Below are 27464 nucleotides of genomic sequence, written 5' to 3' on the forward strand. Positions count from 1 at the left end.
CATACTGATCCATATCTGGCCATTGGACCCAGATGTCTCTGGAGGGGAAAGTGAGGCAGATAACTTTGCACAGCCCCTAGCACTTAAATCTAATTAATTTTCATATCATCGTATCATCTCCCTGATATCATAGTGCTATTGGAGAACAAAGGACAAACAACAACCTTTATGTGTTAAAACTAAGCTATACTTTTGTGTCACTGAATGGCCTCTGTCATGAATGTTCAAAGTTGGATGGTATATGAGGTGTTTGCTTTCACCTTTATATTTAATTGAATAGTTATCCTTCCTAAAAGGTGGAATACAGAACATATGGTTACACAAATACAAAGGAAAACACACATACAAACAATCACATCTGGCTCTACAGTTTCAATTGTTTATAAACAGCGCCCAACAACAAAAAATTACCATTCATGAAATTCTTTCCCCTGCTGTAACTGTGTTTTGTGTGGATCAGTCATAGTTCTCCAAAGGTATTCTAATGGCTCTAAAAAAAAAAAAAAGGGAAAACCCCTAAGACTGAAGTTTGAAAATTGAGAAAACTTGTTGAAAAACAATTATATGTAGTGTAGTAATTCAAGACAATGCCTAAAGGGGCCAACATGGACCTGGGATAGGTAGTGGTTTTTTTGGCACATTAATCGACAATTCTTTATTACATTAGAATGTTGCTCATTCAGAACCAGGAGGACATTGTACATAGTAACAGTAGCATTGTGCAATGATCAACTATGATTAGCTGATCTCAGCAATACAATGATCTAAGACAATTCCAAAAGACTAATTCACACATTCACAGAAAGAGCTATGGAGTCTGAATGCATATCAAAGTATATTGTTTTCACTTTTATTTTGTATTTTGGTTTTTAAATTTTGTGGCCTTTCTTTTTGTTCTGTTTCTTCTTTCACAACATGACTAATGTGGAAATAAGTTTACATGATTGCACATATCTAAGCTATATAAAATTTTTGCTATCTTGGGGAAGGAGGATGAGAGAAAAAGAAGAAAAAAATTAGAATTCAAAATCTTATAAAAAATGAATGTTGAAAACTATCTTTTCAATATAATTAGAAAAAAATACTATTTATCAAAAAAGTTTTTTTTTAATTAATGTTGCTCATTTCCTTTAACCTTGGATTTTCAAGTGGACCTTAAAAAAGAAACCACCAAAAGCATAGCAGTGAAACCCCTGTTCTGTATTCTGCTGTCTGAAACCGAGGGAAATTTTCATTGATTTTATAGGCACACAATTATTGGACTAGAATTTATGAACCTGACAATAGAATTTCTCCCTTTATTGAAGGTACACACCAATTTACTAGTTATAATATTGATTTTTAAGGTCTCTTTTCATGATTAAAAAAAAAAGTACAAATATCTGATGAGTGTGTTTCCATTTATTTTATTCCACAATTTTTTCCTTATCTTCACTTTTGGCAGAAAAATTACATACATAAAAAAGGTATGTCTTCTAATCCTGAAGAAGAGGTTATTAAAACTTGCTGTCTCACAATTAGCTTGTTTTTGTAATTTTTTGACACTAAAGTTAACAGTAAATGAACTATACCCAGATATGTTTATCTGTAACTATTCCCCTTTACACAACCCGCTTCCAATTCAAGATAGACTTTGAACAGTCATTTATTCTCAAATATTTCATTCCAACAAAGAATTAAACCCAAATTTGTCTTTTTGGTTAAAGTAGAATGCAGTTTTAGAACCTACACTGCCATCCTTTGAAATTTCAGTTCACTAGGCTCACATCAAAAATTTATCACATTAGCTCAGGCTTGAAATTCTTCCAGGCAGGAAAGCTAGTCAACAACAACACTATAAAAACCTTCTTCTCTGCCCATATAGTAATTAAAGTTTTTAATGTGTAGAATCTAATAAAAAAACACAAGGTGTTCCTTTACTGAATGAGAACACACTCCAATTAGTTTACTCCAACATTTTCAAATTAGTTCCCTTCTAAAATCTTCAAAGGATTTAAGGAAATTGGGAAAGAATGAGTTGTCAAAATATTGTTATAAGATATTCTCATATTTCCTCTTCTTCAAGTCTGATTCAAAGCATGCTCTGATCGTGTCCCAGCTTGCTTTAACAAAGGTTAAGTTCTGTATTAAGGGATGTGTATGTGTGAGTGTGTGTGTGTGTGTGTGTGTGTGTATTTTATGATGTGAAAGTGCAAGTGTATCCTGGAGGGTAGTTGATATAAAAATAATTGATCTTTTGAATTAAGCCCCCATTATATTGAAATATTCTAAAGTACAAATAAGCTGATACTCTATAGAAGGTTTAGCATTGATTTAGAATTGTTATTGAACCATCAGAACTGAATACAATACAGTGAGGGCAATCATAAATCAGGAAATACATCTTAAAGAGTTAAAATTATTTTCCTTTTTAAAAAATAATTGTAATTTTTCAGTTAACAACCTTTTCTTTCCTCTTCCATTTCTGCTCCATTGGAAAAGAAAAGTTAAACTCTTTTAAATATGCATAGTCTCCCAAAATAATTTTCCACATATCCTTATCCAAAACTATGTCTAATTCTATATATTGAATTCATCCCCTCCCTGATAGAAATTGTTCATCCATGATCTTCTGGAACTGCTGGTGGTTATTGCCTTAAATACAGTTTTAAGTTGCTTTTACATTGATTTTGCTACTGTTTTCCTAATTCTTCTCATTTTATTTTGTATTAATTCATATAAATCTTCCCAGGCTTGTCTGAAATTGTTTTTTTTCAACATTTCTTACAGCACAATGACATTTTATTATATTCATATACCATAATTTGTTTAGCCATTTCCCAATTGATGGGCACTCCCTTACTTTATAGTTTCAATTATTCAAATCTTTTGTTGATTTCAAAGTTATTTTTAAAGAGGCAATGTGGTTCACTGAATTGAGTACTGAATAAAAACTCAGAAAGTTCTGTTTATCACATTTATACCTGTGATTATAGATTAATGACTATAGATTAACACTTATCAAAGAAACATGAATGAAATAAACTTCTGAAGCCATCTTGTCCACACTCTCCCTGTTTTTACAAATAAGGAAAGTGAAGTCAGGGAAGTGAAGGAAATTTTCCCAAAATCTAACAAGTGAGAACCATCAGAAGAATTTGAACTCAAAACTTAGATTAGAAAGGTAGTGTTCTTTCCACTATTCCAACTTCTCTGAATGTGAGATGAGTTCCTCAAATTATAAATAATAAATGCTTTACATCTTCCTCTGTAAAAGGAATAATTATCCTGACAAAAATCAGAGATTTATAGATCTTGAACTGAAAAGGATCAGGAGCAAATCTAATTCAGTTTCCCCATGTAACAGATAAGGAGACTGAGATCTATGGAAAAGGAGTAGACAGAGAGGTAAAAATCAATCTGAGATGAGATTTTAACCTAGTTTCAAATCCAACCATCTTCCCACTGATTCAATTCTTCTAATCCTCAGGAAATCATTTAAAGACTATGTTATACATGGATTATATATGACTCAATGGAACGGATCTTTATTCTGACAAAATTACAGATTCTTAATATATTTTAAGCTAAATGTTAAAGCATCTAGCTTGTACAGTGAATAGACCTATGGATTTGGAGTTAGGAAGACAAGTTCAAATCTAATCTCAGATATTAACAGTGTGACCGTGGACAAGTCACTTATCCTCTGCCTACCTCAGTACCTTTATCTATAAAATGGGAATAATAGCATCTACCTTCCAGAGTTGTCTTTAAGATCAAATGAGATAATATTACAAACTTTAATTTACTATATGAATACTATATTTTATTATCCAAAAGGGCAGCTAGGTGGTATAGTGGATAGGCTGTGTCTGGAGTCAGGAAGATTCATCTTTCCAAATTCAAATCTGATCTTACTGATAATTAATGGCAGTGTGACCCTAAACAAGTCATTTGCTTAGTTTCCTCATCTATAAAATGAGGTAGGAAAGAAAATGGCATTCCTGTCCCTTTGCCAAGAAAACTTTCAAAATCAGGACATGAAGAATCAGATATGACCAAACAAAAATTATCTTAAAGGCTATTTCAAAACTGTGGTCTTAGTTTTTTGTCTTTTAGCCCCCAAATCACCTCAGTTGCTATATCTCAAACTTCTTTACATTCTAAAGTTAATAAGGAGCTATTCAGTGCTAATAAATAAAGTGAATTCTAGTGCACTGAAAAAGATTTATGTTATTCCAAAATATCCAGGGCATTTCATTTATTGTTAGAATCTGAAGTGAACTTTAAACTCAGCATCATTCTATTATGTTAAAGTGATCATCAGATTTAAATACTAGACATACATTCATCTGGATGAACACCAAGGACAAAAGTGAATAGGTCTTTGTGACAAGCTACCCATGACCTTGTTTTGTGGGGACATTAAATGCTCTGAAGATTTTTTTTTTTTGGTCCATGTGAAATTTAGATGAAAAGATTCTCCATGAAACTTGCCCTCCCCCCAAAAATAAATTATGTTGATCCATTTCAATTATTCTATGATGAAATTTCCTTTTTTCAAGAATCCTTTCCTTCTTTAATTTTTGTGCTTGAAGCTAAATGGATTAGGAGAGCATAATTGGTTTAAAATTTGTTAAGGCATGTTCTGGAGAGCAATTTGGAACTATGCTCAAAAAGTTATCAAACTGTGCATATCCTTTAACCCAGCAGTGTTTCTACTAGGATTATATTTCAAAGAGATCCTAAAGGAGGGAAAGGGACCTGTATGTGCAGAAATGTTTGTGGTAGCCCTCTTTGTAGTGGCCAGAAATTGGAAACTATGTGGATGCCCATCAGTTGGAGAATGGCTGAATAAATTGTGGTATATGAATATTATGGAATATTATTGTTCCATAAGAAATGGCCAACAGGATGATTTCAGAAAGGCCTGGAGAGACTTACATGAACTGATGCTGAGTGAAATGAGCAGGACCAGGAGATCTTTGCATATTTTAACAATAATACTATATGATGATCAATTCTGATGGATGTGGCCATTTTCACAATGAGATGAACCAAATCAGTTCCAATAGAGCAGTAATGAACGGAACCAGCTACACCCAGCAAAAGAACTCTGGGAGATGACTATGAACCACTACATAGAATTCCCAATCCCTCTATTTTTGTCCCACCTGCATTTTGAATTTCCTTCACAGGCTAATTGCACACTATTTCAAAGTCCAATTCTTTTTGTACAGCAAAACAACTATTTGGACATGCATACATATATTGTATTTAATTTATACTTTAATATATTTAACATGTATTGGTCAACCTGCCATCTGGGTGGGGGGGAGGAGGGGAAAAATTAGAACAAAAGGTTTGTCAATTGTCAATGTTGTAAAATTACCCATGCATATATCTGGTAAATAAAAACTATTAAATTAAAAAAAAATTTGTTAAGGCATGAGGAAGCTTGCTTTGAAAGTCAATAGTATTCAGATTAAAGCAGTCCCCTCTGCCATATATTGGCTGTATGACCCTGGGCAAGTCATTTGACCTCTTGGTGCCCCAGGCAGCTCTCTAAGACTATGATATTTAGAATAATAACACAAATATATTAATCTTTGAAATCAGAGAGATGTAAGATACAGAAAAAGAAAACAGAAATAGAGGAGATGAAAAACAAAGAAATTGGGATCAAACATATTTACTTTTCTGCAAATTTTATAAAAGATGTATTCTAAATTTCACATAGACCAACATACTATCTTTAGAACATAAATTGTCACTACAAAACAAGGCCACTGCTCTCAGGAACCCTTTACAGGCATACTTTAGAGAAATTGCCTGTTTGGTTCCAGACCACTGCAATAAAGTGAATATTGCAATAAAGTGAGTCATAGGAATTTTTTAGTTTCCTGGTGCATATAAAAGTTGTGTTTACACAATACTGCAATTCATTAAATGTGCAATAGTTTTATATCTAATATATATGTATATTTATATATACCTTAATTAAAAATACTTTATTGAAAAAAATGCTAACCATCATCTGAGCCTTCAGCAAGTCACAATCTTTTTGCTGATGGAAGATCTTGCCTCAATGTTGATAGTTATTGATTGATCATGGTGATGGTGTGGCTGAAGGGATGGCTATGGCACCCCACAGGAGGAGGAGGAGGAGGAGAAGGAAGGAAAGAAGGGAGGGAGGAAAAGAGAAAGAGAGAGAGAGAGAAATAAACATATATGAGGAATTCAGAGAGACATGGGGAAATTGATGAGAGGTGAGCTAGAGTGTTAATTTTGAAGTTAAGAAATCGAGCTTATATCTTATCCCAGTCACTTAATAGCTATAGTACACTGAGCAATTACTTAATATTCCCCCAACCTCAGTTTCTTTATCTGTAAACTGAGAGAATTGGGCTTGATGGCTTATAAAGTCCAAAGTCTTTGGCCTTGTGAAATAAACAGAATCAAAAGAACCAGAACATAGAATTATCACAATAATGTAAATGAGAAGATAATTAAAAGAAAATTAAACTCTAAATAATAGTAGTGGGATGAGGGATGGGGGAAAGAAACAATGAAAGTCTAGGACAAAAGATTATACATGTGTTTCACAATGACAAAGAGATAAGAGGCCACTAGAAAAGAGTACTGTCTCCATTGTCAAATATAGTCATTACTGTCAGCTTTTTGCTTAATTGATTTTCTTTCTCATAAAAGTTTAAAGGAATAGGAGGTAAAAACAAAAAATATCAATAAAACACATTTTAAGAAAGAGGTAAAAATTAAAAAACAGAATTAAAGTGAAAGGAGAATATTTAGCAAAATTATCCAAAAAAGGACATTTGAATCTCTAACACATTGCACATTTTGAAAAAGCCACCACAGATTTGTCTATTGACAGTGTTTTGGTTTGGAGAAAGAGGAAAACAGAAAGGTGGAAAAATGTAGAATTTTTTATCTAAGAATTGGAATCTTACTTTGATGGTGGAACAGTAATAACCTGGAAAAGTTGTATTTTAATGTTCATTTAAATGCCCAAAATAAAAGTTAAAAAAAGAATATAGTATTAATAATATAGGAAATACTAAGAAAAAAAATTTTGATGTGACAAAGATTAAAGTAAAATGTCAAATGATGATGGTATTCCATTGCTTACTAATGAAACCCTAAAAATAAACTCCAGGGATTTCTTGCCCATCTGACATGTAAATGTAAAATGAACCATGCCTATACAATAACCTATAGCACCCAATTGAGTAACACACCTCTTATTGCTGCTCAGTAAATATTAACTGAATTGAATGAGGCAGTTAATGATGAGTGACACTAAAACTTCAGTCTTAACTATAGCATGAATCACCTAGAATTCTTTTTTTTTTTTTTTTTTTTTTTTTTTTTTTTTTTAGGAGAGAGAAGGGAGGGTCAGAACATGTGTGAAAAACTTCCTAGTATGGAAATTCTCTACCCCAAAATAGACTGGCAGCTCTCCATGGTCTTAGAGTTTTGCCTGGGGACCTGAGAAGTTAAGTAATGTGCCTATGGCAAATACTACCAGTTACCTCTGACTCTTCATGATCCCATAGACCACAGCCCACCAGGTCTTTTTGTCCTCCACTATTATCCATAGGTTTTGCTTAGCAAAGATACTGGAGTAGTTTGCATTTCTTTCTCTAGTGGATCATCTTTTATCAGAACTTTCCACTATAACTTAACAGTCTTGGTAATCTTGTACTCATAGCTCATAATTTCATTAAAACTGTGTGATCTCTTCTGCTATGACAAGGCAGTGAGAAAGGAAGGGATGGCCAATACTAATATGTGTCAAATATGGAAGTGAAATATAGAAGGGAAAAATCATTTATTAAGTGTTTGTTGTATGACAAGGAACTGTGCAAAGCTCTCTACAAATATTATCTCACTTGATCCTCTCAACAATTCTGGGAAGTAGGTATTATTAGTGATCCAATTTTACATCTGGGGAAAATGAATCAAAATGAAGTTGAATAGCTTTCCCAGAGTCATATACTAGAAAATTTCTGAGACTGGAATTGAACTCCTGTCCTCCTGACTCCAGGTCTAGCACTCTCTCCACTGAGTCACCTAACTGCCTCAAAAGGCACAATATGGATCCAAGTCTATCTGACTATATGGCTTCTTCAATCCACTGCTTCACCTGTCCCTTAGTACTATTAAGGGCTCAATGAAATATCTGTCCATTGACTGATTACTCTTGTGAATTTCTGACGCCCACATCCTGGTTCATTTAAGCTTCAGATTCACAATTTAGTATTCATTTTTCTAGCTAAATTTTTGGTTCTTATACAGTTTTATTGTCTATTTCTCAAAGGAACTACGATCAGAAGTGGAATTGGAGGTATTGGGAGATACAGACGGACTCAGCCTATCATTCACTTCTATCTGTAATAATGGCACTATTTTCCCACACCAAAAAAAATGCTCTCACATAAAAGTGGGAGGCACAGTAAGTAAATGACCAATTTTCAATTTGAGAACTATTCTGATAAGTGAAAAATTTACTTGAAATGCTGAAATTGTACTTCTCCATTCAATGCCTTTAATTAAATTTTCAATTTCTTTCAAAAAAGTTCAAGGGTGCTTTCCAGGCAAAAACTAAGACATGCTTTTTCTGTGTCATGTGTGCATTTGCAAAGCTGACCCTTACCATCATTTGCTTCCAAAGATATATATGTGTGTGTGTGTGTGTGTGTGTACATATATACATACACACACACATACATACACACACATATGGGGATAAGGTAGGGGGAGACTAAAGAGGCAGATGATGAGTATTTTCTTTTCCAGGCAACATTCAATGTAACTGTAAACCTATCAACTTGTGAGAAAAGAAGCAGGCACATCACCATCAAGCCTGTGGGCCTGGCAGATGCCCTAGAAATTGAAATTAGCCCCCAGTGCAGCTGCAACTGTCAAAAAGACATGGAAGAGAACAGTTTCAGGTGTAGCGGAGGGAAGGGCTCCTTCCAGTGTGGAGTATGCATTTGTAATCCTGGCTACATGGGCCCTCTCTGTGAATGCGATGAGAATGCCCTGAGCACCGACTCATGTAGAGATGCCCTGGGTCATGCCTCCTGCAGCGGAAGGGGAGACTGCTACTGCGGCCAATGCATTTGTCATCTGTCCACATATGGACAGGTTTATGGGACCTACTGTGAATGTGACAATTTTTCCTGTGTGAGACATAAAGGACTGATATGTGGAGGTATGTTCCCTTTAAAGTTGTGTTTTGCATATTTTGAAGATGTAAATTATTAGAAATTTGAATTAAAGTGTATTCCTACCACACTTATCCCAGTTCCCACAACAAAGTAGATGGTTTTTAAAATGTCCCATGACAATCAAACATTCTGGTTTTTACTTACTCTTCAACTTTATCTTCCCTTTTAACATTTATCAATGCTTAAGCAGGTAAAAGATCACACTGTCATATAGATGATAAATAATAATAATTTGAAAGACTATAACAATTTAGAATTTGAAGGATGTTTTGCATACATTTTGTCTTCACAACAATTTTATGAACTAAGCAGCTCCAATATTCATATATTCATTTTATAGATGAGAAAACTGAGGTTCTCTGAAGGATAAGTGATTTTCCCAAGATCACATGGGCAAAGACTTCTGAATCTAAATCCAGTACAAATAAACCAATGTATGGTGGATTATGTGCTGGACCTGGAATAAGGAAGACTCATCTTCCTAAGTTAAAGTCTGGCCTCGAACACTTACTAGTTATGTGATCCTGGTAAAGTCTCCTGGTTTACCTCAGTTTCTTCATCCATAAAACGAGCTGGAGAAGGAAATGGAAAGTCACTTTGGTATCTTTGCCAAGAAAACACCAAATGGAGTCACAAAGATTTGGACATAACTGAACATATATTAATCCACTATGTTAATGTGCTTATTATTATTATTATCATCATCATCATGGGAAATTGTAAATCACTTTACTTTCTCATTTTTATGACACTTCAATTTCTCATTTTTAAAACAGAATATTTATGCTCTTTTCTAGCTCTGAATTCATGATCCTATGAACTTCTGTAATATCATTTGAAAGAATTTAAGTCACTTGAGGGCAAGGATTGTTTCATTTTTGTTTTTTGTATACCCAAGGTGTAGCATAGTGCTCAGCCTATAGTAGATCATTAACAGATGTTGATCAGCACTCATCACAAAAGGTTACTCACTGAACATCCTCAAAGAATCAAATATTGTGCACTGGATGTAAAACCTTCTTAGTGGTTTGCAAAGATCTAAATATCATAAAAAGAAAATGGCCACGTGCTTATAATAGCAATATATTCTTCTGGAGTGCCTTTCTCAGGAATTGGAAATGCATAGTGTCAGAAATTTAAAAAAAAATACTGAGGCCATAAAGCCATTTATCCAGCAGCGAAATTCTTTGAATAAATCTCTTCTTTTAAAGGGAGAAAATGAAAGAACTTCAGGATGTCTCAGGAAGAATCAAGAAAACTATACTTTTGTACTTAGAAATAGATGAGCCAATTTATTGAGGGCTATGATATTCATATCTCAAGGAATAACCACAAATCCACTGAAGAATATGTCAGACATAATATACGAGAAGTCCCACAGAAAGAGCCAACGGGAGAGCAAACAGCATGAAAGCAGCATGAATGAGAGGTCATGATGGATGAACATTAGCATGCTACTTCAACAGAATGTATAGTCTAAAAGCTGGATTCAAAAGTGACCTTAAAGATCATCTAGTTCAGTCTTCTTATTTTGCAAATGAGGCATTTGAGGTTCTAAGATTGACTTGCTGAAGGTCACAAAGGCAGAAAATAACAGAGTTCCTTAAAAATGTTGTGATACTCTCCAAAAGATCTAATTACAGAAGAACAAAGGGTACCCTATAAACAACTCATTTGTATCTGGTATCTTCAGGTAGCAATATAAAAAAAAATGGTAACACGGAAACTCTTTTGTCTAACTTGCTTGGGGTAGGATAGACTGAAAGAATGATAAAGGTTTTAAAGATTAATTAAAATAAAAAGAAATTCCTCTAGACTTTTAGGCAAAATAAACCAATATGAGAATGAATAGGGAAGCTTGTCTCAATGTGAGCAAATCTTTAGTTTTTACATATTCATGAAGATGACAAAAATAGTCTTAGAAGTAAAAGAATTAATTGTAGTTCAAAAAATAAAAAGTAAGTTTTCCTCTTTGCTTCCTCTTTCTATCTCTGCTTTCTTTACCTCCACATTTATTAAGTGCCTGTCATGTGCTACTCTAAGTTCCATGGGAGACAAAACTTGAAATTAATGAATTGGCCCTTTCTCCCCATAAAGTAATCTCTCTTAAAAGGAGGTCTTATGTATTTTCTTGACACATCAACCAGAAAACATAATTTTTAAATTTTATAATACTGTTAACAGAGGGTTTTTTTGTTTTTAAGATTTTTCCTGTCTCATAAAATGGCAAAAATTAAAAGATCTTAGATGGCTTAAATTTAGTTCAGCTTCAAAAATCTCCATTTTTAAGTGGCCCATCTATTTCTAAGTGCAAAATGTATAATTTTCTCTATTCTTCCTGAAACATTCTTTCGTTTTCTCCTTTAAAAAGAAGAGATTTGTTCAAAGAATTTCTCTATTGGAGAAATTGCTTTATGGCCTGTGTTGTTTTTTTTAATTTCTGATAATATGCATTTCCAGTTCCTGAGAAAGGTATTCCAGAAGAATATAATACTATTGTAATCACTTGGTCATTTTCTTTTCAGGATCTTTAAATGTTTATAGCCACTAAGTTGTTTTATATCCAGTGTACAATATTTGACTCCTTAAGTACATTCAGTGAGTAACTTTTTATCAACAAACATCTATTAATCATCTACTATATGCCAAGTACTATGCTAGACCTTGGAAATACAAAATAATAACAATAATAATAATAATAATAATAATAATAATAATAAAGATGAAATAATCCTTGCCCTCAAGTGACTTAAATTCCTTTGAATGATATTATAGTAGTTCATAGGATCATGAATTCAGAACTGGAAAGGGGCATGGATGTCTATTTTAAAAATAAGAAATTGAGGTCTAGAGAATGGAAGTAACATATAAAATCACATAAGGAAGGAATGAAATAAAAGAGCCCAGATTCAAACCAACATCCTCTGATTCCTTAAATACACACTTATACCCATAAAAAATATTAAAATCAGTTTTTTCCATTTCTTCATCCTGGTCACTCTCATTAAAGGCATTAAGTATTTTTTAAAAAGTATATCAACTAGGTATTTCTTATATCAAAGATGTGCTTTTGGTTACCCAAGTCCCTGTTGGAACCTAGTACTTATAGTTGATGCCATTTGTAATTCACTTTCATTTCCTCAGAATCATTGACAGGTTGGGCATGCTTCCTCCTTTGGCTAAAATTTTGAAGCATTCTTTTGTAGGGAATGAAAAGGAAAATTTAATTTTAATTTAGTCACTAGCTTGAATATTAAGACTAAATTACAACATATACAGTACATATGAATAATATTATACTATCAGAGTAAATGATAAACAATTTCTAGCTCAGCAAGCTTCCTTTCATTTTAGCATAAATCAAGTTAGTTGGAGTTAAATTATGACTTACATAGCTTATGAAAATAGACTAATATAGCTAAACATAGTTGAGCATTCTAAAGTATAATTTATTAAAAGCATAGTTTAGTATACATTAATATGAATGTAATATTTTATCTGTTCATAAAGAAAATATTTTTATTCAAAGTCTTTCTTGTTATAAAACTAGGAACCAAGTTTTATCTTGTTTTTAGATTCTTGCCCTTTTTTTCTGAGCTTTTCAATAAGGAATAATGGGAGGTTTATGATTTCTGTTGGAACAAATGGCTACAACTATGTGATCAAAGACTTTTATATAAAACTGTATGTCCAGAGTCACAGAGAAAGTATGGCTCAATAAGAGGGCTGGTCTTGGAATCGGGAAAACTTGGGTTGAAATCTGCCTTTTATACATATGAGGCAAGTTACCTCTTGTGTAATATTTTAAGACTTCAAATTCAATGAAGGTTGAGGGATTTTCACACAAGCAGCTGTTCTCCACACAAATGAAATTATAGAGTCCAAATCCACATATCCCCAAAGCTTTTTACTAGTTGAACCTGCTCCATACTATTCTCTGCATAAAGAAGATAAGAAAATATTCACCAAGTGCTAAATCAAATTAAGAAAAGAAAATCCACAAACAAAAAAGCATCTACATTTTCCTTTCCTAAAACAATGATAATGACCCAGAGAGACAAGAAATGTCTTTCCTTTGAGGACCATGATCAGTAGTTGTCTCCAGTCCACAATAATTTTAAGCATTTAATTGTGTATATAGTTTGCTCTGAAAATCTTTGGTTTGAGCAGGTTTTAGAAATCATTTTGAATATCAAAAATCCTATGTAGCAATTTATGATTTCAGGTAAAGTTATGCAAAAATTTTGTCTAATTTAATACAATTCAAGAAAAGTCAAGAAAAAAAAAGTTATGATGTAGCTAATATTTATGTAGCTATTGAAATGTGGGCATGCTTCCTCCATTGACAACTAAAGTTGGTTGTTAGGTTCTTACTAAGTGCACTAAAGCACTGTATCTGTATTTTCTCAATTATTCCTCACAATAATTATATACAATAAGTGCTCATGAGTTTACAGAGGAGGAGAATGAGACTAATCAAGATAAAATGAACGTGTCTGAGGCAGAGTTCAAATTCAAATCTTTCTGACTGGAAAACTTATTCTCTAGCTTCCTGTATCCAGGCTAGAGGGAACCTAGACTATAGAATCAGTATGACATTGATTCAAGTCTTAACTCTGATAGATATGATGTGACCTTGGTCAAGTCATTTAACCTCACAAGTACCCCAAGTAAGTTTCAAAACTATAAGTTTCAGAGAAAGTGCTGATTTCATTAACAGAGGAAGTTTCAGCACTTGAGAGAGATCATCATTATTATCATCTCCTCTTAATCTCTTCTGCAGGTAGCTGGGTGGTTCAGGGATAGAGCCAGGAAGTCAGGCTGGAGTCAAGAAGATTCATCTTCTGGAGTTCAAATCTGACCTTAGATACTTATTAGCTTTGTTTTCTGAGGCAAATCACTTAATCCTGTTTATCTCATTTTCCACTTCTATAAAAATGAGTTAGAGAAATAAATGGCAAACCACTCCAATATCTTTACCAAGAAAACCCCAAATAGGGTCAGACAAGAATCAGACAAGACTGAAATAACTGAACGATATCCTCTGCAAAGTATGTCTGTTATCTTTAAAGATATAAATGTGTTGACATATTATTATAATTGAATCTTTGAAAGATTGTTAATAATAACAATAATCCATTTTAAAGTTGGTAAAGTGTTTTATAAATACTATCATTTGATCTTCACAATGACCTGAGATATAGCTACTATTATTATTCCATTTTATAGATGAAGAAACTGAAACTGCAAAAGATTAAATGTTGATCACATAACTAATAAGTAACTAAATCAGGATTTGAATTCTAGTCTTCCTGAGTCTAATTGCAGCATTCTATTCACTAGCCAACCTAGCTACATCTGGATAAGGTTCAATTTCAACAAATTTTGAAGTTTATATTAAGTTCAATTCAATAAGTACTTGGTATTATTAAAAAGGTTCATTAAGCTAGGATTTACAGACCTGGATCTGTAGATAGATTTCAGAAGGTCTGTGAAATTGGATGGAAAAAATATAATTACAACTTTATTTTCACTACTCTCTAACTGAAATGTAGTATTTCCTTCAATTATGGATCTAAGCAATAAGTATTTTCCCAAGAAAAGGTCCATGATAGAAAAAAGACCAAGAACCCCTGGGCTATCACAAAGCATTGTGTTCAGCTCTGGGGGTACAGATGAAAATGAAAAACAGTCCATATTCATAAGAAGCATATAGAGATGATATTCCAAATTTGAGTAGAAAAGGTTTAGTTACATTTTTAAATGTCATGATTAATTTTTCACAACTACTGAGTGCTCCCAGTGTGCTGAGGATATAATTTAGAAAGACATGCTTAACCTTGAGAAGGTTATTCAGTTCTCAGCTGGAAGACCAATTGATAACTTTTTTTTAGACTAGCCAAGCCTTTCTGCTTCTTATGTTTCTTCTAAGTTAATCTCATTTTCCCTCATTCAGGGCTCATGAGCACCATTCTAACAGAGTGGATAAGAAAAAGAAAAGGAAGTAAAAAATTCTCAGGCTAAACCAATTTGTCAAAGTCAAATCAAACCATCAATATTTATTGAGCAACTCTGTAAGCAACACTGTCTCAGGCCCCTACTTACCATTTTGCTTCAAATTTTCTTTTAGAAGAAAGTTGAAAATACTGGTCAAATTCTTCCTTCCTTCCTTCCTTCCTTCCTTCCTTCCTTCCTTCCTTCCTTCCTTCCTTCCTTCCTTCCTTCCTTCCTTCCTTTGTTTCTTTCTTTTTCTTTCTTTCTACTGTGCTCCACATGGCCACAAATAATAAACTTGGCTCTATGTTAAGAAAGATATATATGAATAAATGTATGCCTAGGCAAAGATTTTTTTTAAATAGGATACACTTGTTGGTGATTGTACTTTGTTGTTATTTGAGGGTGTGACTAATGTGATTCTTTTTACCCCTCTCTGTCCTTTGTTATAATAATGAGAAATGATAGTATGAAAACAATAGGAAATAATTTCTCATTATTATAATAAAGGACATTTTATATATATATATATACATACACTCATATATATGTATATGGGTGTATGAGTATATATATGTATATATATGTATATATATATATATATCTTACATATATATATATGCACACATACATACATACACACGTCAGAAGTTTAATGGGATGAATGGGTGGTCACAGTCACCTTTTGTCATTGTAAATCAATTACCCTGTGATTTTAACTAAGGATTGATGTTCTGGTGTATATTTTATAGATAATGGACATTGCGACTGTGGAGAATGTATATGCAACAGTGGATGGACTGGTGAATATTGTAACTGTACCACCAGCACTGATTCATGCCTCTCTGAAGATGGCATGCTTTGCAGTGGAAGAGGAAACTGTACCTGTGGAAAATGTGTGTGCACTAACCCTGGGGCCTCAGGTCCTAGGTGTGAACAATGCCCTACCTGTGGTGATCCCTGTAATTCTAAACGGTAATAGTTAGAGGGTAATGGCTTTTATTGATAGTTTTGAGGGATCACTCAAAATTACATTGAGATTTCACTAAACTAGACCTTGGTTTATTTTTCCTAACATTTGGTCGCAGAATATTAACTAGAAAACAGGTGCCCAGCACTTGTGATCCTAAACTTGGAGCTTTACTTTCATTTTCCTCCTTTTCTATTCTGATTGTCAGGCCCACAATGTTACATTTCTGCTTGGGGCTCATGTGGGGAAGTTGAGCTGATGTCCCACACTGATAACATCTGCTTCACTCTGAGCTACAATACTAGCCGCACATAAGAAAGTCCCTAGAGATAGGCTGACAACACCCTTGTGTAGCCAATGCATTTTAGAGCAAAACAGACAAGCGTCTTCCTTATCACGATTTTCTACAACCTGACCTTTCTGATTCATGTCTATCTATAGCATCACTATGGCTAAAGAGACAGAGGCCCTTCCCTTACAATAGAACTGTTCCATTGGCCACACACACTGTTTAGGGTCTTTCTCAGGCAGTCACTGCACACAGCCATAACCCTATGTACTCACTCACACCATATGAACAAACAAAGCCCATCCTCCTGTCTTCCAACCAGAGAATGGATTTTTTACTTGTCGGCCAGCTTTTTAATGGGGTCAGAACAAAATTAGTGGGTCAAATCTAACTCATTTCCACAGCTTACACAATGCAAGAATGTTTGCCACATTTTACATAGTAAATATATTTATTCAGCTCATATTTTCATTAACTCGGCAACCCAAATGGTGGCATTTGCATTTCTGATGTACACAGAAGGAGAATACCAATATTGACACAGCAGCTACATATGATTTGTGTCAAAACTTCTCTGTCACCATGCCGAGAAAAACTTAAAAAAAGAAAAAAGCCTAAAGACATGATTATAATGATTGCAAATATCCTTAGTACCTCCTTTTTGAGGTTTTTCTATCTTATGATATTCTTTTTTCCATTTTCACCTTCTCTTTAAACATGATTTCATTTTAAATGTGATTCATGAAGTATGAAATGAACAATTAACATGGCTTGAAGATGGAGTGGAGAAAAGAAGGCTCTTAAGTAGTTACTCTATTCAGTGCTTATGGTAGCACCTTCAGACAAACCAGGTCTGCTTTCTGCATACCTATTAGGCAAACCATAACTGTTCAAGGTTACATGGAAAACAATTTGTTAGTTTTTGTGTGTGTGTGAAAGATAAATGCCGGCTGTAAATATTCCTTTGTTGTATTAACATTCTTAAAATATGTTTGATTCCTAAATTTTGTCCTTTGAGATGCCCTTGACATATTTGGCTATCTTTCACTAAAAGGCTGACATTAATAATTTTCTTTAAGGCACTGGTCCATGTCTAATAGGAGACTGAAGATAGACAATAGGTTTCAAGAAGTTGAAATATAAGAGGTCCTTTCTTTTTGTTTTGAGTTGGACTGGACAGTTTTCTTTCTCTTTGTGATTATCTTTTTAATCCATAACAAACCAATAAATATTTAAAATTGCTATGTAAAAACCTAGACCACCTACGGCCAAAATATACTAGTAGATGGTGTGCTGGTTATGCATCAGGTGAATTATGTTCTTATCTCCAACTGACCGTGTAACCTTGCTCAAGAAATACCACTTTATAAAAAATTTTCTTCCTTCTCCTTTAAAGGGGAAGGCAGCTAGGTGGTGTAGTAGATGGAATTTTGCATTTCAAGTCAGGAATATGAGTTCATGTTTTATCTCAGACACCTACTAGGTATGTGGTTTTGAACAAGTCAGTTTACCTCTGTTTAGCTCAGTTTTCTTATCAGTAAAATGGGTATAATACTAATAGTATCTACATCTCAGAGTTGTTGAGGGGTGAAATAATATGTATAGAATTTTGAAAGCAAAGTATTACATAAATGATAGTTATCATTATTATTATGATTAAAATGAGGACTAAGATAATAGCAGTCCATAAACTTTATTTTATAGATTAAGAAACTGGCAATAAAGGGGAAATGCTTGATAAAGTTATGGAATTGGGACTAATGTGTAAGCCTTCTTATTCTAAATGTAATGTCATCCCATGATACCACACTCCCAGATAAGTCTCCCTCCAATTCTGAGATTCTATGACCTATCTCATAATCACTGTAAGAAGGATCCTGACTATTTGATTAATTCTCATTAAAAGATGATTGACTCTTGCAAAGAAGTACAAATGGGCTTTCTCCTCTCTACTGGGGTGGGGGGAAGAAAATTAAAACATACCTAACAAAGATTCCATTCTACTTGTCATTTATACACTAATTACTATCAGGTATTGGCAATGAAGCAAATTGTTATGGTTTTAATTAGTGTAGGGACAGCATAGATATCAGTACCCATTTGAATTTTTCCTCCAAGGAAATGTGGTTACAGTTTAGCATCATAGTAGGGCTCCAATGAGTAATTAAGTACATATATGTACATATGTATAAATTCATGTATATATAAATGTGTATATTTGTAGTAGTGTTTAATCTGTTACTTTTCAATCAAAATGAAGTAATTTCTGTTGATTAATTTTTACAGGAGCTGCATCGAATGTCATTTATCTCCTGATGACCGGTCCAAAGCAGAATGTGTTGATAAATGTAAACTAGTTGATGCAACTATCAGTGATGAAGGTTTCTATTTTCTTTAAATTCATTGCATATATTTCAAATATTCTTAAGGGATAACAATGATGTAGGTTATAGCTATTGGCTAACACCATATAAGGAGGGAGCATTTTATACAATGGGAAAATCACTAGATCTGAATTTACAGAGCCTAAATAGGAATCCCAATTCTGTGTAAACTTGAGCATGTAACATTTCTCAACTTCAGTTTGCTCATCTGTAAAATGAGAAAAGTTAGCCCTTCCTAAACTCTACATTTTAGGCTCTAGTACTATTTTTCAATGACTTGATCTAATTCATGCCAAGACCTCAGTGCATTCACTTGGGTTTTAAAATTGAAAGGAAATGGTGTGTCTAACCCCAGTATTCTGGTATGTCTGATGGACTCATGGCTAGCTTAGATCCAATTGGCATCAATTTTGTTGGCAAATGCAAAACTGCTTTTATTGGGAAATAGCAAATGCAGATGGGTAGCAGGATATGGTCTGAATTTTAGCCCAAAGTTCAGATAGCTTCCTCTTTTGTCTGTTGACCTTGATTCAAGGTTGCACAAAGGCAGGCCAACAACAACGAACACAAAGAGAGCTGGATTAATTCCCATGATCCTAGGCCATGAGGCACAGCTTCCAGACTTGGCAAGCCATTACAATATACACTCATACACCCTGTCTGTCAGCCTCCCTTCTCATACACCTTGCCCTAATAAAAGGTACAAAAAAAGTGCATGTGTCCACAAATCAAGGGTCAAGGTTTGACAGATCTGTTGTTTAGTCTGAATCAAATTAGATGTATCATTTGAAATGTAAAGACTTTTTTTAAAAGTTTTTTTCCAAGCAGCTTTTTGCTAAACATTTGAAGGATCTTTGTTTAATCTTGAAAGCCATTATAAGATCATATTTTTATCTTTTGTTTCATGGATTCCCATGAGTTACACACGATGGGCAACCCTAAATAATCTGTATTGCTGGAGGAAATACTTACACTATTAAGATCACAGATCCTTTCAATATTTGAATGTTTTTCCATTGGAGAGAAAAAAAAATAAGGTGACTGATTTTTCTTAAGTGAAAAATTTGGGAGGATCTTATGTTTTAATGGTAACAAATCATATTGCTAGCATATTATCCTGTCTGAGAAATTGTTATACCATTAAATATTACAGAGAGATGGAACCTAAGATTTATCTTCTGCTAAAAGAAATCATTGAACCAATAATTTATGATAATCTATGAATAGATGGATTCAAAAGACAAGCATCCCCTGTTTGAGAAATGGACCAATCTAGTAACATTAAAAATTCTTTTGAAAATTATTTCCAGAGGTTCTAAATTATTGCACTAAATTATTAGTGCAAAAAAATTAAATTTTCTAATATTGGCTGGTAAAAAAAAAAAAGAGAAGGAAATCATTTTTAGGATTAGTAATAATATAGAGTAAAACTACATAGAAAAAAAACCAAAACTCCAAACCCTCTCTTGAACTTTGCTCTAGATTAAGGGCAAATGTTTCAAACAATAGGAAAGGATAAATGAAGAAGGGTACTATGGGCCTTACTTTAATATCAATGACAAAGCGTGTGGCCAAACCAAATAAAGCAGCTGTCATGACTTTCTACCATGGTAACTTGTAAGGGAATATCTATTCTTCAAGGTTCATTTCACAACAAACAATTGAGATACAATTTCTGAAAAAAATAAATGGAAATTTTAGGAAATGCACTACAAGTTGCTCTGATTCAAGGTATTAGCAGTACAAGAAATGTAATGGGTTGAGGGGAAAAGGTAGACTTGTGACCAAAAAAAAGTAAATTGTGGAAATCAACAAGTTATTTCACTGTGTTTAAGATATCCCAAATCCTTTAATTTGAAAGTAGTATCCTTCCAACTTGTCTGAGAAGAAAACTATAAATTCAGCTCAGTGCAACAAACACATTATTAAGCTCCTAAGAGAGATACAAGGCATATTTAAGCCCTCTTAGAGAGTAGTTTTTATTACAAGGAATGAATAATCTTCAAAAGAACTATTTTTGTTAATATTCATTTCCATCTTATAAACCAGAAATGATAAAGCATTTTGAAAATGTGTATGAATTTAAAACGTATATTTATTAGTCTATGAATTAAGTGGTTGCTTTGTAAATGTTCCTCTTCTGAATATTTTTCCAGGTTACAGATATAATTATCTAAGCAGTTATTCTGAGTCAGTGCAATATTGTAGAAAGAGCTAGATTTGTAATCAACTGAAATGGGTTCAAATTATACATCAGTCATTTAGTGATTGTCAGTGAACCACGATGGATCTTTGTTTTCAATTCAATCATGTCAGATTCTTTATGATTTTTCTGGCAGATACTGGAGAGATTTACCATTTCCTTCCCCAGCTCATTTTACAATTGAAGAAATTGAGGCAAATAGAGTTAATTGATTTCCCCAGGATCCCACAGCTAGTAAAATATCTGAGGCCAGATTTGCCCTTTTGTTTGCACATATATTGGCCTGTGAGGTCCCTTCTAATTCTAAATATACCAGGATCCTCCCTATCCCCCCCAAAAAAAATTATCTGCCTTCTTATCTATCTTCCATAGGCCTTTTTAAAAAAATCTCATTGCCTGGAATTTTCTTTAATATGTAACATTCAAGAGTAGTGCAAAGGGCTACTATAGCAAAGGAAAAAGAACTGAAGACCATAAATATACAAAAGAAAACAGTTGCTAATTGTGCAAATCCAGAGCTGAGGCTAGAATTCTGAGTTATCACATTCAATTACAACCATTTTAATACCCCAAACACTTTTTTTCTTAAAGTCTAAAACGGAGGAGTAACTTTAATGAAAAAGAGTCCTGAAATAATTAAAGCATTATCAGGAATAAGGACTCACAGATCATATCACCAGTTCCATTAAAACTAAATGATCTTGACAAAGTAATTTAAGCCTCCCCTTGCTTCAGATTTTTCCATTTAACAAACCTCCAACAAAACACAGGATTAATATCACTCAACTGAGGAGAACTGTGATATCCAGTCCATGAGGCAATTCCCTATTTTTAGATGAAATATACTAAGAGAAATGTAATAGGGAAATAGAAAAACCAGTTCTATGATAAGTGAGAGACCAACTCATCAGAACTCATATTACAAGAAAATGTCATTGTTTCTGAATAACTGCAGATATCTATTTTAAATTGGTGAAAAATGTGAATTATGGAATACATTCTAGCAATCTATAATTTTGTCAGCACGGGTTATTCCACTGCCAATCAAGATAGTAATCTTTCTAATATTTAGTAGAAAGTCTTTAAGAGTTTCAACAACCAAAACATTTAATACCCTTCAGTCAATCTGGTGCTAAATCTCTCCTATTTTAGCAGAATTGGCCTGAGGACAATTCCCTCACTAAACCCATCCCTGATGGTGCCACTTACTAGAGCTGACATTCTACTGGTACAACCTTTAATAATTCAAGGTCAGTTCCACACCATACTGACACAACCATACATGAATGAAGTAATAGAGTATATTCTTAATTCAATACTGTGACTCCCTAGTATAAGCAACAGCTCCAATTAAGTTAGCAAGGTATTAGATTGAAAAGTCAGTCAATAAATATTTATTAGACATTTGTGATGGTCCATTCTATAGGTACAAAGAAGGCAAAAAGTTCTTAGGAATCTAAGATCTAATCTAAATCACTTTGAAGACTATAGAACTTTGTAAGCATTAATTATCCATAAGTAAAGAGTGGTTTTTAAAGTTTATGAATGCAGTTTATAATCTTAGTTTAAATGACTCCCCTAAAATCTTATTCTTACTTTGAATTTACTTGGCAAATTTCCGACTTTACTATGCTAGAGGCAGCAGAATATGAACTCTGGAGGATTGGGGTTCAGCTTTCACCTCTGATGTTTACTACCTATATAATCAATTTACACTTCAATTTCTTCATTTGCAAAATGAAGCAGCTGAAATCAGTGCCTTCTAAGTCTCATCATGTTCTAGATCACAGATTTTATCAAGTCCTTTGGGAGGTATATAATGTCTGACTTGCCCTAACTTTAATAAAGTGAGGTTTAATATTTTTTTAAAATGCAGTAGGAAAAAAATATTCATTCTAACTCTGGAGATTTACAAACAAAATAAACACCCAAAGTTAACCAAAATTTAGTTATTCCTCTGTGGCACTGGAGAAAAATCACCAAGAAGGGCTGAATGAAAATTTTATTGATAAATCAATAAAAGAAGTACATTAAAAGTTGCCTAAAAGGCATATTTTGGTATTGGAAATGCTGGAAAAGGCCTTCTAGTTTATAAAAGCCAGCCTTATGGAAAGAACTATCAAACACAATGTTTTTTAGAAGAAAATTCCTATATAGAAGTCATTGGTCTAGAAGCTGTTACTAGAGAGAGATATAATCTGGCTCTCAGATTATAGTCCTATTACTTTCTTTTCATTTTCTGCACTAGATTTTGTACCTTCCACTTGAATAAACTCAGCCTGAAATGTTTACCATTTGGGAGAAGTTTGAGAAAAGCAGGATTGAATTCTCTTACAGAACTATATTTAGTGGTAGGCCAACTAAAATGGAGGGCAAACTGTTGGCTCAGGTTACTCCTTTATTCACTGGCCCTTGAATCATATGCTTCCACAATCTCTGGGTTTCTGTTATTAATTTATGTTTATTGTTGTGACAGTGCATGCCACCCTGATCTTATAGAGCTGCATTGTGGGATGAATAAATGGGTACCCCTTTTCAAAGTATCAGTATCAGTCTCATATGGGAATTATCTCCTCTGAAATGTAATCCCAAAGAATTGCTTTCTTCCAGAAGCTCCCAGCAAAAGAGAATATACTGCTCAGTCTTTGCTATAATCAGGACTATTCTATTCCCCACACAGCTGGTGGCACCTGCTTTGGAAGTATTTTCAATGCATTTAGATTCTGAGTATAGCAGATTTCTAGGGGCAATTTGATGGTCAATGCTTATGGGGGACACCTGGAACCATTTCCTGAAACATGAGGAAAACTTTAAAACTCATTTGGAGAGAAAGGGAAGAAAAGTTTGAAAGGAGTATTAAAATTCTCCTATTCCTGGGACTTTCCTATTCCCACACTGCATCTGCTGAAATCTCTCTCATGCATTAATCTAATACTTATCTATGCCATGTGTTGTTATTCTTCATCAATGTTTAAATTGTATTTGACCTAATGGACGGTTTCTTTCCCTGCAGATTTCTCAAAGGAAAATTCTGTATCTTGCTCTTTGCAAGGGGAAAACGACTGCCTTATTACATTCCTGATGACCACAGATAAAGAGGGAAGAACAGTTCTTCATAGCATAAACCAGAAAGGTAAATATCTTGAAATGTGTTGTCAGTGGTCAGAGAGATTTACATAAGGAAAAAAAAAAACTTGGATACATTTTTTGATCACTCCCCAGGAGAAGCATTTCCAAATTTTTGGTATAATTCTGTTTTGAAGAAGAGCTAATCCAATTCCAATTGATTAATGATGGACAAAATCAGCTACTTCCAGAAAGGGAACACTGGGAAATGAGTGTAAACCGTTATTTTTACCTTCTGAATCCAATTCTTCCTGTGCAACCAGAAATTCGGTTCTACACACATATATTGTATCTAGAATATACTGTAATATATTTAACATGTATAAGACTGCCTGCCATCTGAGGGAGGGGGTTGGGGGAGAAAGGGAAAAAATCTGAACAGAAGTAAGTGCAAGGGATAATGTTGTAAAAAATTACCCAAGCATATGTACTGTCAAAAAAAAAGTTATAATTATAAAATAAAATTTTAAAAATTAAATTTAAAAAAAAAGAAAAAAAATAATTCTGTTTTGAATGTGCACCTTCCAAACAGTGGAGAGATACTTATTCAAAGGCTTAAATATGTTTCAAATGATTTCCTAATGAAAAAGGTTAAAAAGATTAGGTTCTCATGAGAAGGTGTGCCACACTGAATGTTGACTACAGGAACATTGTTTGGAGTAATAGTTAATAGAAATATAACCAGGGAGATGTCAGGAGAAAAGGTTGGTTTTAGCCAACAGCTTAACTAATGATATAGAAGAGAAGTCAATTAACATGTAAGTTCAAATCAGATGTTCTAAGAAATCTAATTTTGCAGATAAATAATATAGCACTGATTGGTTTTACATTCACTCAGTTTTATTCAACAAATACCTACTATGTGTCAGGCACTAGAAATGACTGAATGATGAATTAATAATTGAACAAATGAAAAAGCACTTATTAAGCCTTTACTATCTAACAAACACTGTGTTAAGTGTTTGGAATAAAATAGAAAAGCAAAACAATTCCTGTCCTCTGGAGTTCATTTCTAATATATCAAGACAATATATAAATAAGGGCTCATTTGTGGAGTGATAGCAAGGCTCAGGAAGCCTTAAGAATGCATCACCAGACTTTTTGATAATGCCTGGAGATCTGCTTGGTTCAAAAGCTAATAAGGCCAGAAGGGCAAAAAAATAGATAGATAATAGGATAAGTAGGATAGATAATAAGACTCGGTAGTCAATAAAGTATTAAGTCAAAGCCCTATATCTTAGTAGGAAGATCATACCTAGTCATCTTACCTGTATGATTAGCCACCACCCTTCCATAATAGAATCATAGGAGCAAGGTTCCTAAGGAAAGTTAGTCAGAGTTGGGCGGGGGCACTGGAATCCATTTGATGAGAAAAGAACATCTGGATCTAGCAAGGAAGAGAAAAGAAGGCAATTGATAGGAGGATTCAGAGAAAGAACTATCTGTAGCATCTCTTCCATTAGGTTTATGCCTTTTACTGAAATATAAATGGTGAGGAAACTGGGGCAGGAGTAAAAGTCCTGGTCACTGGAGATACCAAAAAAAGTGAAACAGTTTGAGTCTTTGAGGAGTTTATAATCTATTGGAAAGGGAGAAGAGAGAAAAACCTAAATTTTATGCAAAGTGATTAGGCAGACAAGTTTAATTTTGGGGAAAGATCAGGAAGGAAATTGAGTCATGTTGGTAGGTAATGGGAATTCCAAGAGGCCAGATGGGAAGAAAGGCATTTCAGGAAATGTAATGAAGGGGAAAAAAATGTTGGGTTTGAATTCAGATGTCAATATGAATTCTGGCTTCATTACCTTACCTTGTGACCATGGGAAAGTCATTTAGCATTTCTGGGTGTCCATTTCCTCATTTGAAGAATGATGGAGTTGGACCACATGACCCTCTAGTTTGCAGTCTATAACTCTCTTTCAAAGCAAAGAGAGGGAATAATTGTATGCTAGACTATGCTTTGTGCTTTATAATTAATATCTCATTTGATCCTCCCAGCAACTATGGGAGGTAAAATTCCCTTTTTACAGATTAAAAAAAAGTGAGGTAAACAGAGGTTGTGACTTGCTCACAGTCACATAGCTTGTAAATTCTGAGACTAAATGTGGACTCAGGAGTTCCTGACTCCAACTCTAATGCACTATCTCAACTGCACTACTCAGCTTTCAGCTCTACTCATGGGTACATCAGCTCATGAGAGCTGAAAGCTCTACTAATGGGTTACTTTGTGGTGTCAGGAAACCCATTTTTCTGCAGAATGGTATAGTTCAACTGGATATTCTCCAAGTATCTTCCAACCATAACAATCTATAAATTTATAGTCCATATAAGGAAAGTAGAAGCTAGAAGGGTGAAGGAACACCCCAAAATCTTATAAGTAGTTATTTTAAAAGCCAGGACCAGAACCTAGGCCTGCTAATTCATTGCTCTTTCCCCTGTACTCTGTCTTAAATCATAATTTCAGGGAAGCAAAAGGAAATTTAAAAAATAGAAATGAATATTTTACCCATGCATTCTTTCTGTCTTTGTCACTCTGTCTTTATGTGTATCTCGGTGTCTAATGTCTATTTGTGATGGAGAGCTCCTTGAAAGCAGGAACTATTTTATTCTGGGGTTTTTGTTATTCAGTTTGGTTTTTGCTTTTCTTTGTATCCTAATACTCAAGCACAGTGGCTGGAGCACTGTAGGCACTTAGTAGATGCTTGTTGACTCGATGGTATCTCTATCTCTTTCCTTCAACCATGTTTAGACTAAAATATTTTCTTAATATGTAAACATGATTGCCTTTGACTTTACATGATTCAGAATAATTATCTCTGCTACCATAGCCCATTTTCCTGTCCTGAGGAGCTTTCCTAATTCCTATTCTGACGGCAGGTGTTTAAGTACAGGGTTTTCATTACTATAGGTTTTTATTGCTATGGTGTCTTCCTCCCCAGTCATTACTAAGATAGAACTGTAGGGTTGGAGCAGCGCACACACATGTTCTCAATGGCACACAGACCTGCTGCATGCTTCAATGTGGTGTCACTAACCTATTAAATACAACCCCATTTCATTATTTTAGCTGGAATGCAATCTTCAGATCTTCAATACATACTCAAATCTTTTCATTAGGTCCCTTACTTAATTCTTTATAATCCCCTTAAAAGGCATTTATTGGCAACATGAATCTTCTGTCTGGAGTACAAAAGCATATAGAACAGGCATCATGCTGTTAGGGGGTCATTAGGCCCACCCAGATTCAGAACTTCTCTGAATCCTTTTT

At 33.9% G+C, this 27464-nt stretch overlaps 1 protein-coding gene across 1 annotated transcript in view; it reads left to right on the forward strand.

Moving 5' to 3' along the window:
- ITGB6 (integrin subunit beta 6) overlaps positions 1-27464 on the forward strand; it is an 84088-nt gene that overhangs the window by 44510 nt on the left and 12114 nt on the right. The window contains exons 10-14 of the mRNA XM_074303316.1: positions 8321-8455; positions 8800-9217; positions 15980-16202; positions 18773-18867; positions 24087-24206. Of these exons, the coding sequence (XP_074159417.1) occupies positions 8321-8455; positions 8800-9217; positions 15980-16202; positions 18773-18867; positions 24087-24206 (991 nt within the window). The remainder of the gene's footprint in view (positions 1-8320; positions 8456-8799; positions 9218-15979; positions 16203-18772; positions 18868-24086; positions 24207-27464) is intronic.

Source organism: Sminthopsis crassicaudata, chromosome 3 (genome assembly GCF_048593235.1).
Source record: "Sminthopsis crassicaudata isolate SCR6 chromosome 3, ASM4859323v1, whole genome shotgun sequence".
Taxonomy (NCBI): Eukaryota; Metazoa; Chordata; class Mammalia; order Dasyuromorphia; family Dasyuridae; genus Sminthopsis; species Sminthopsis crassicaudata.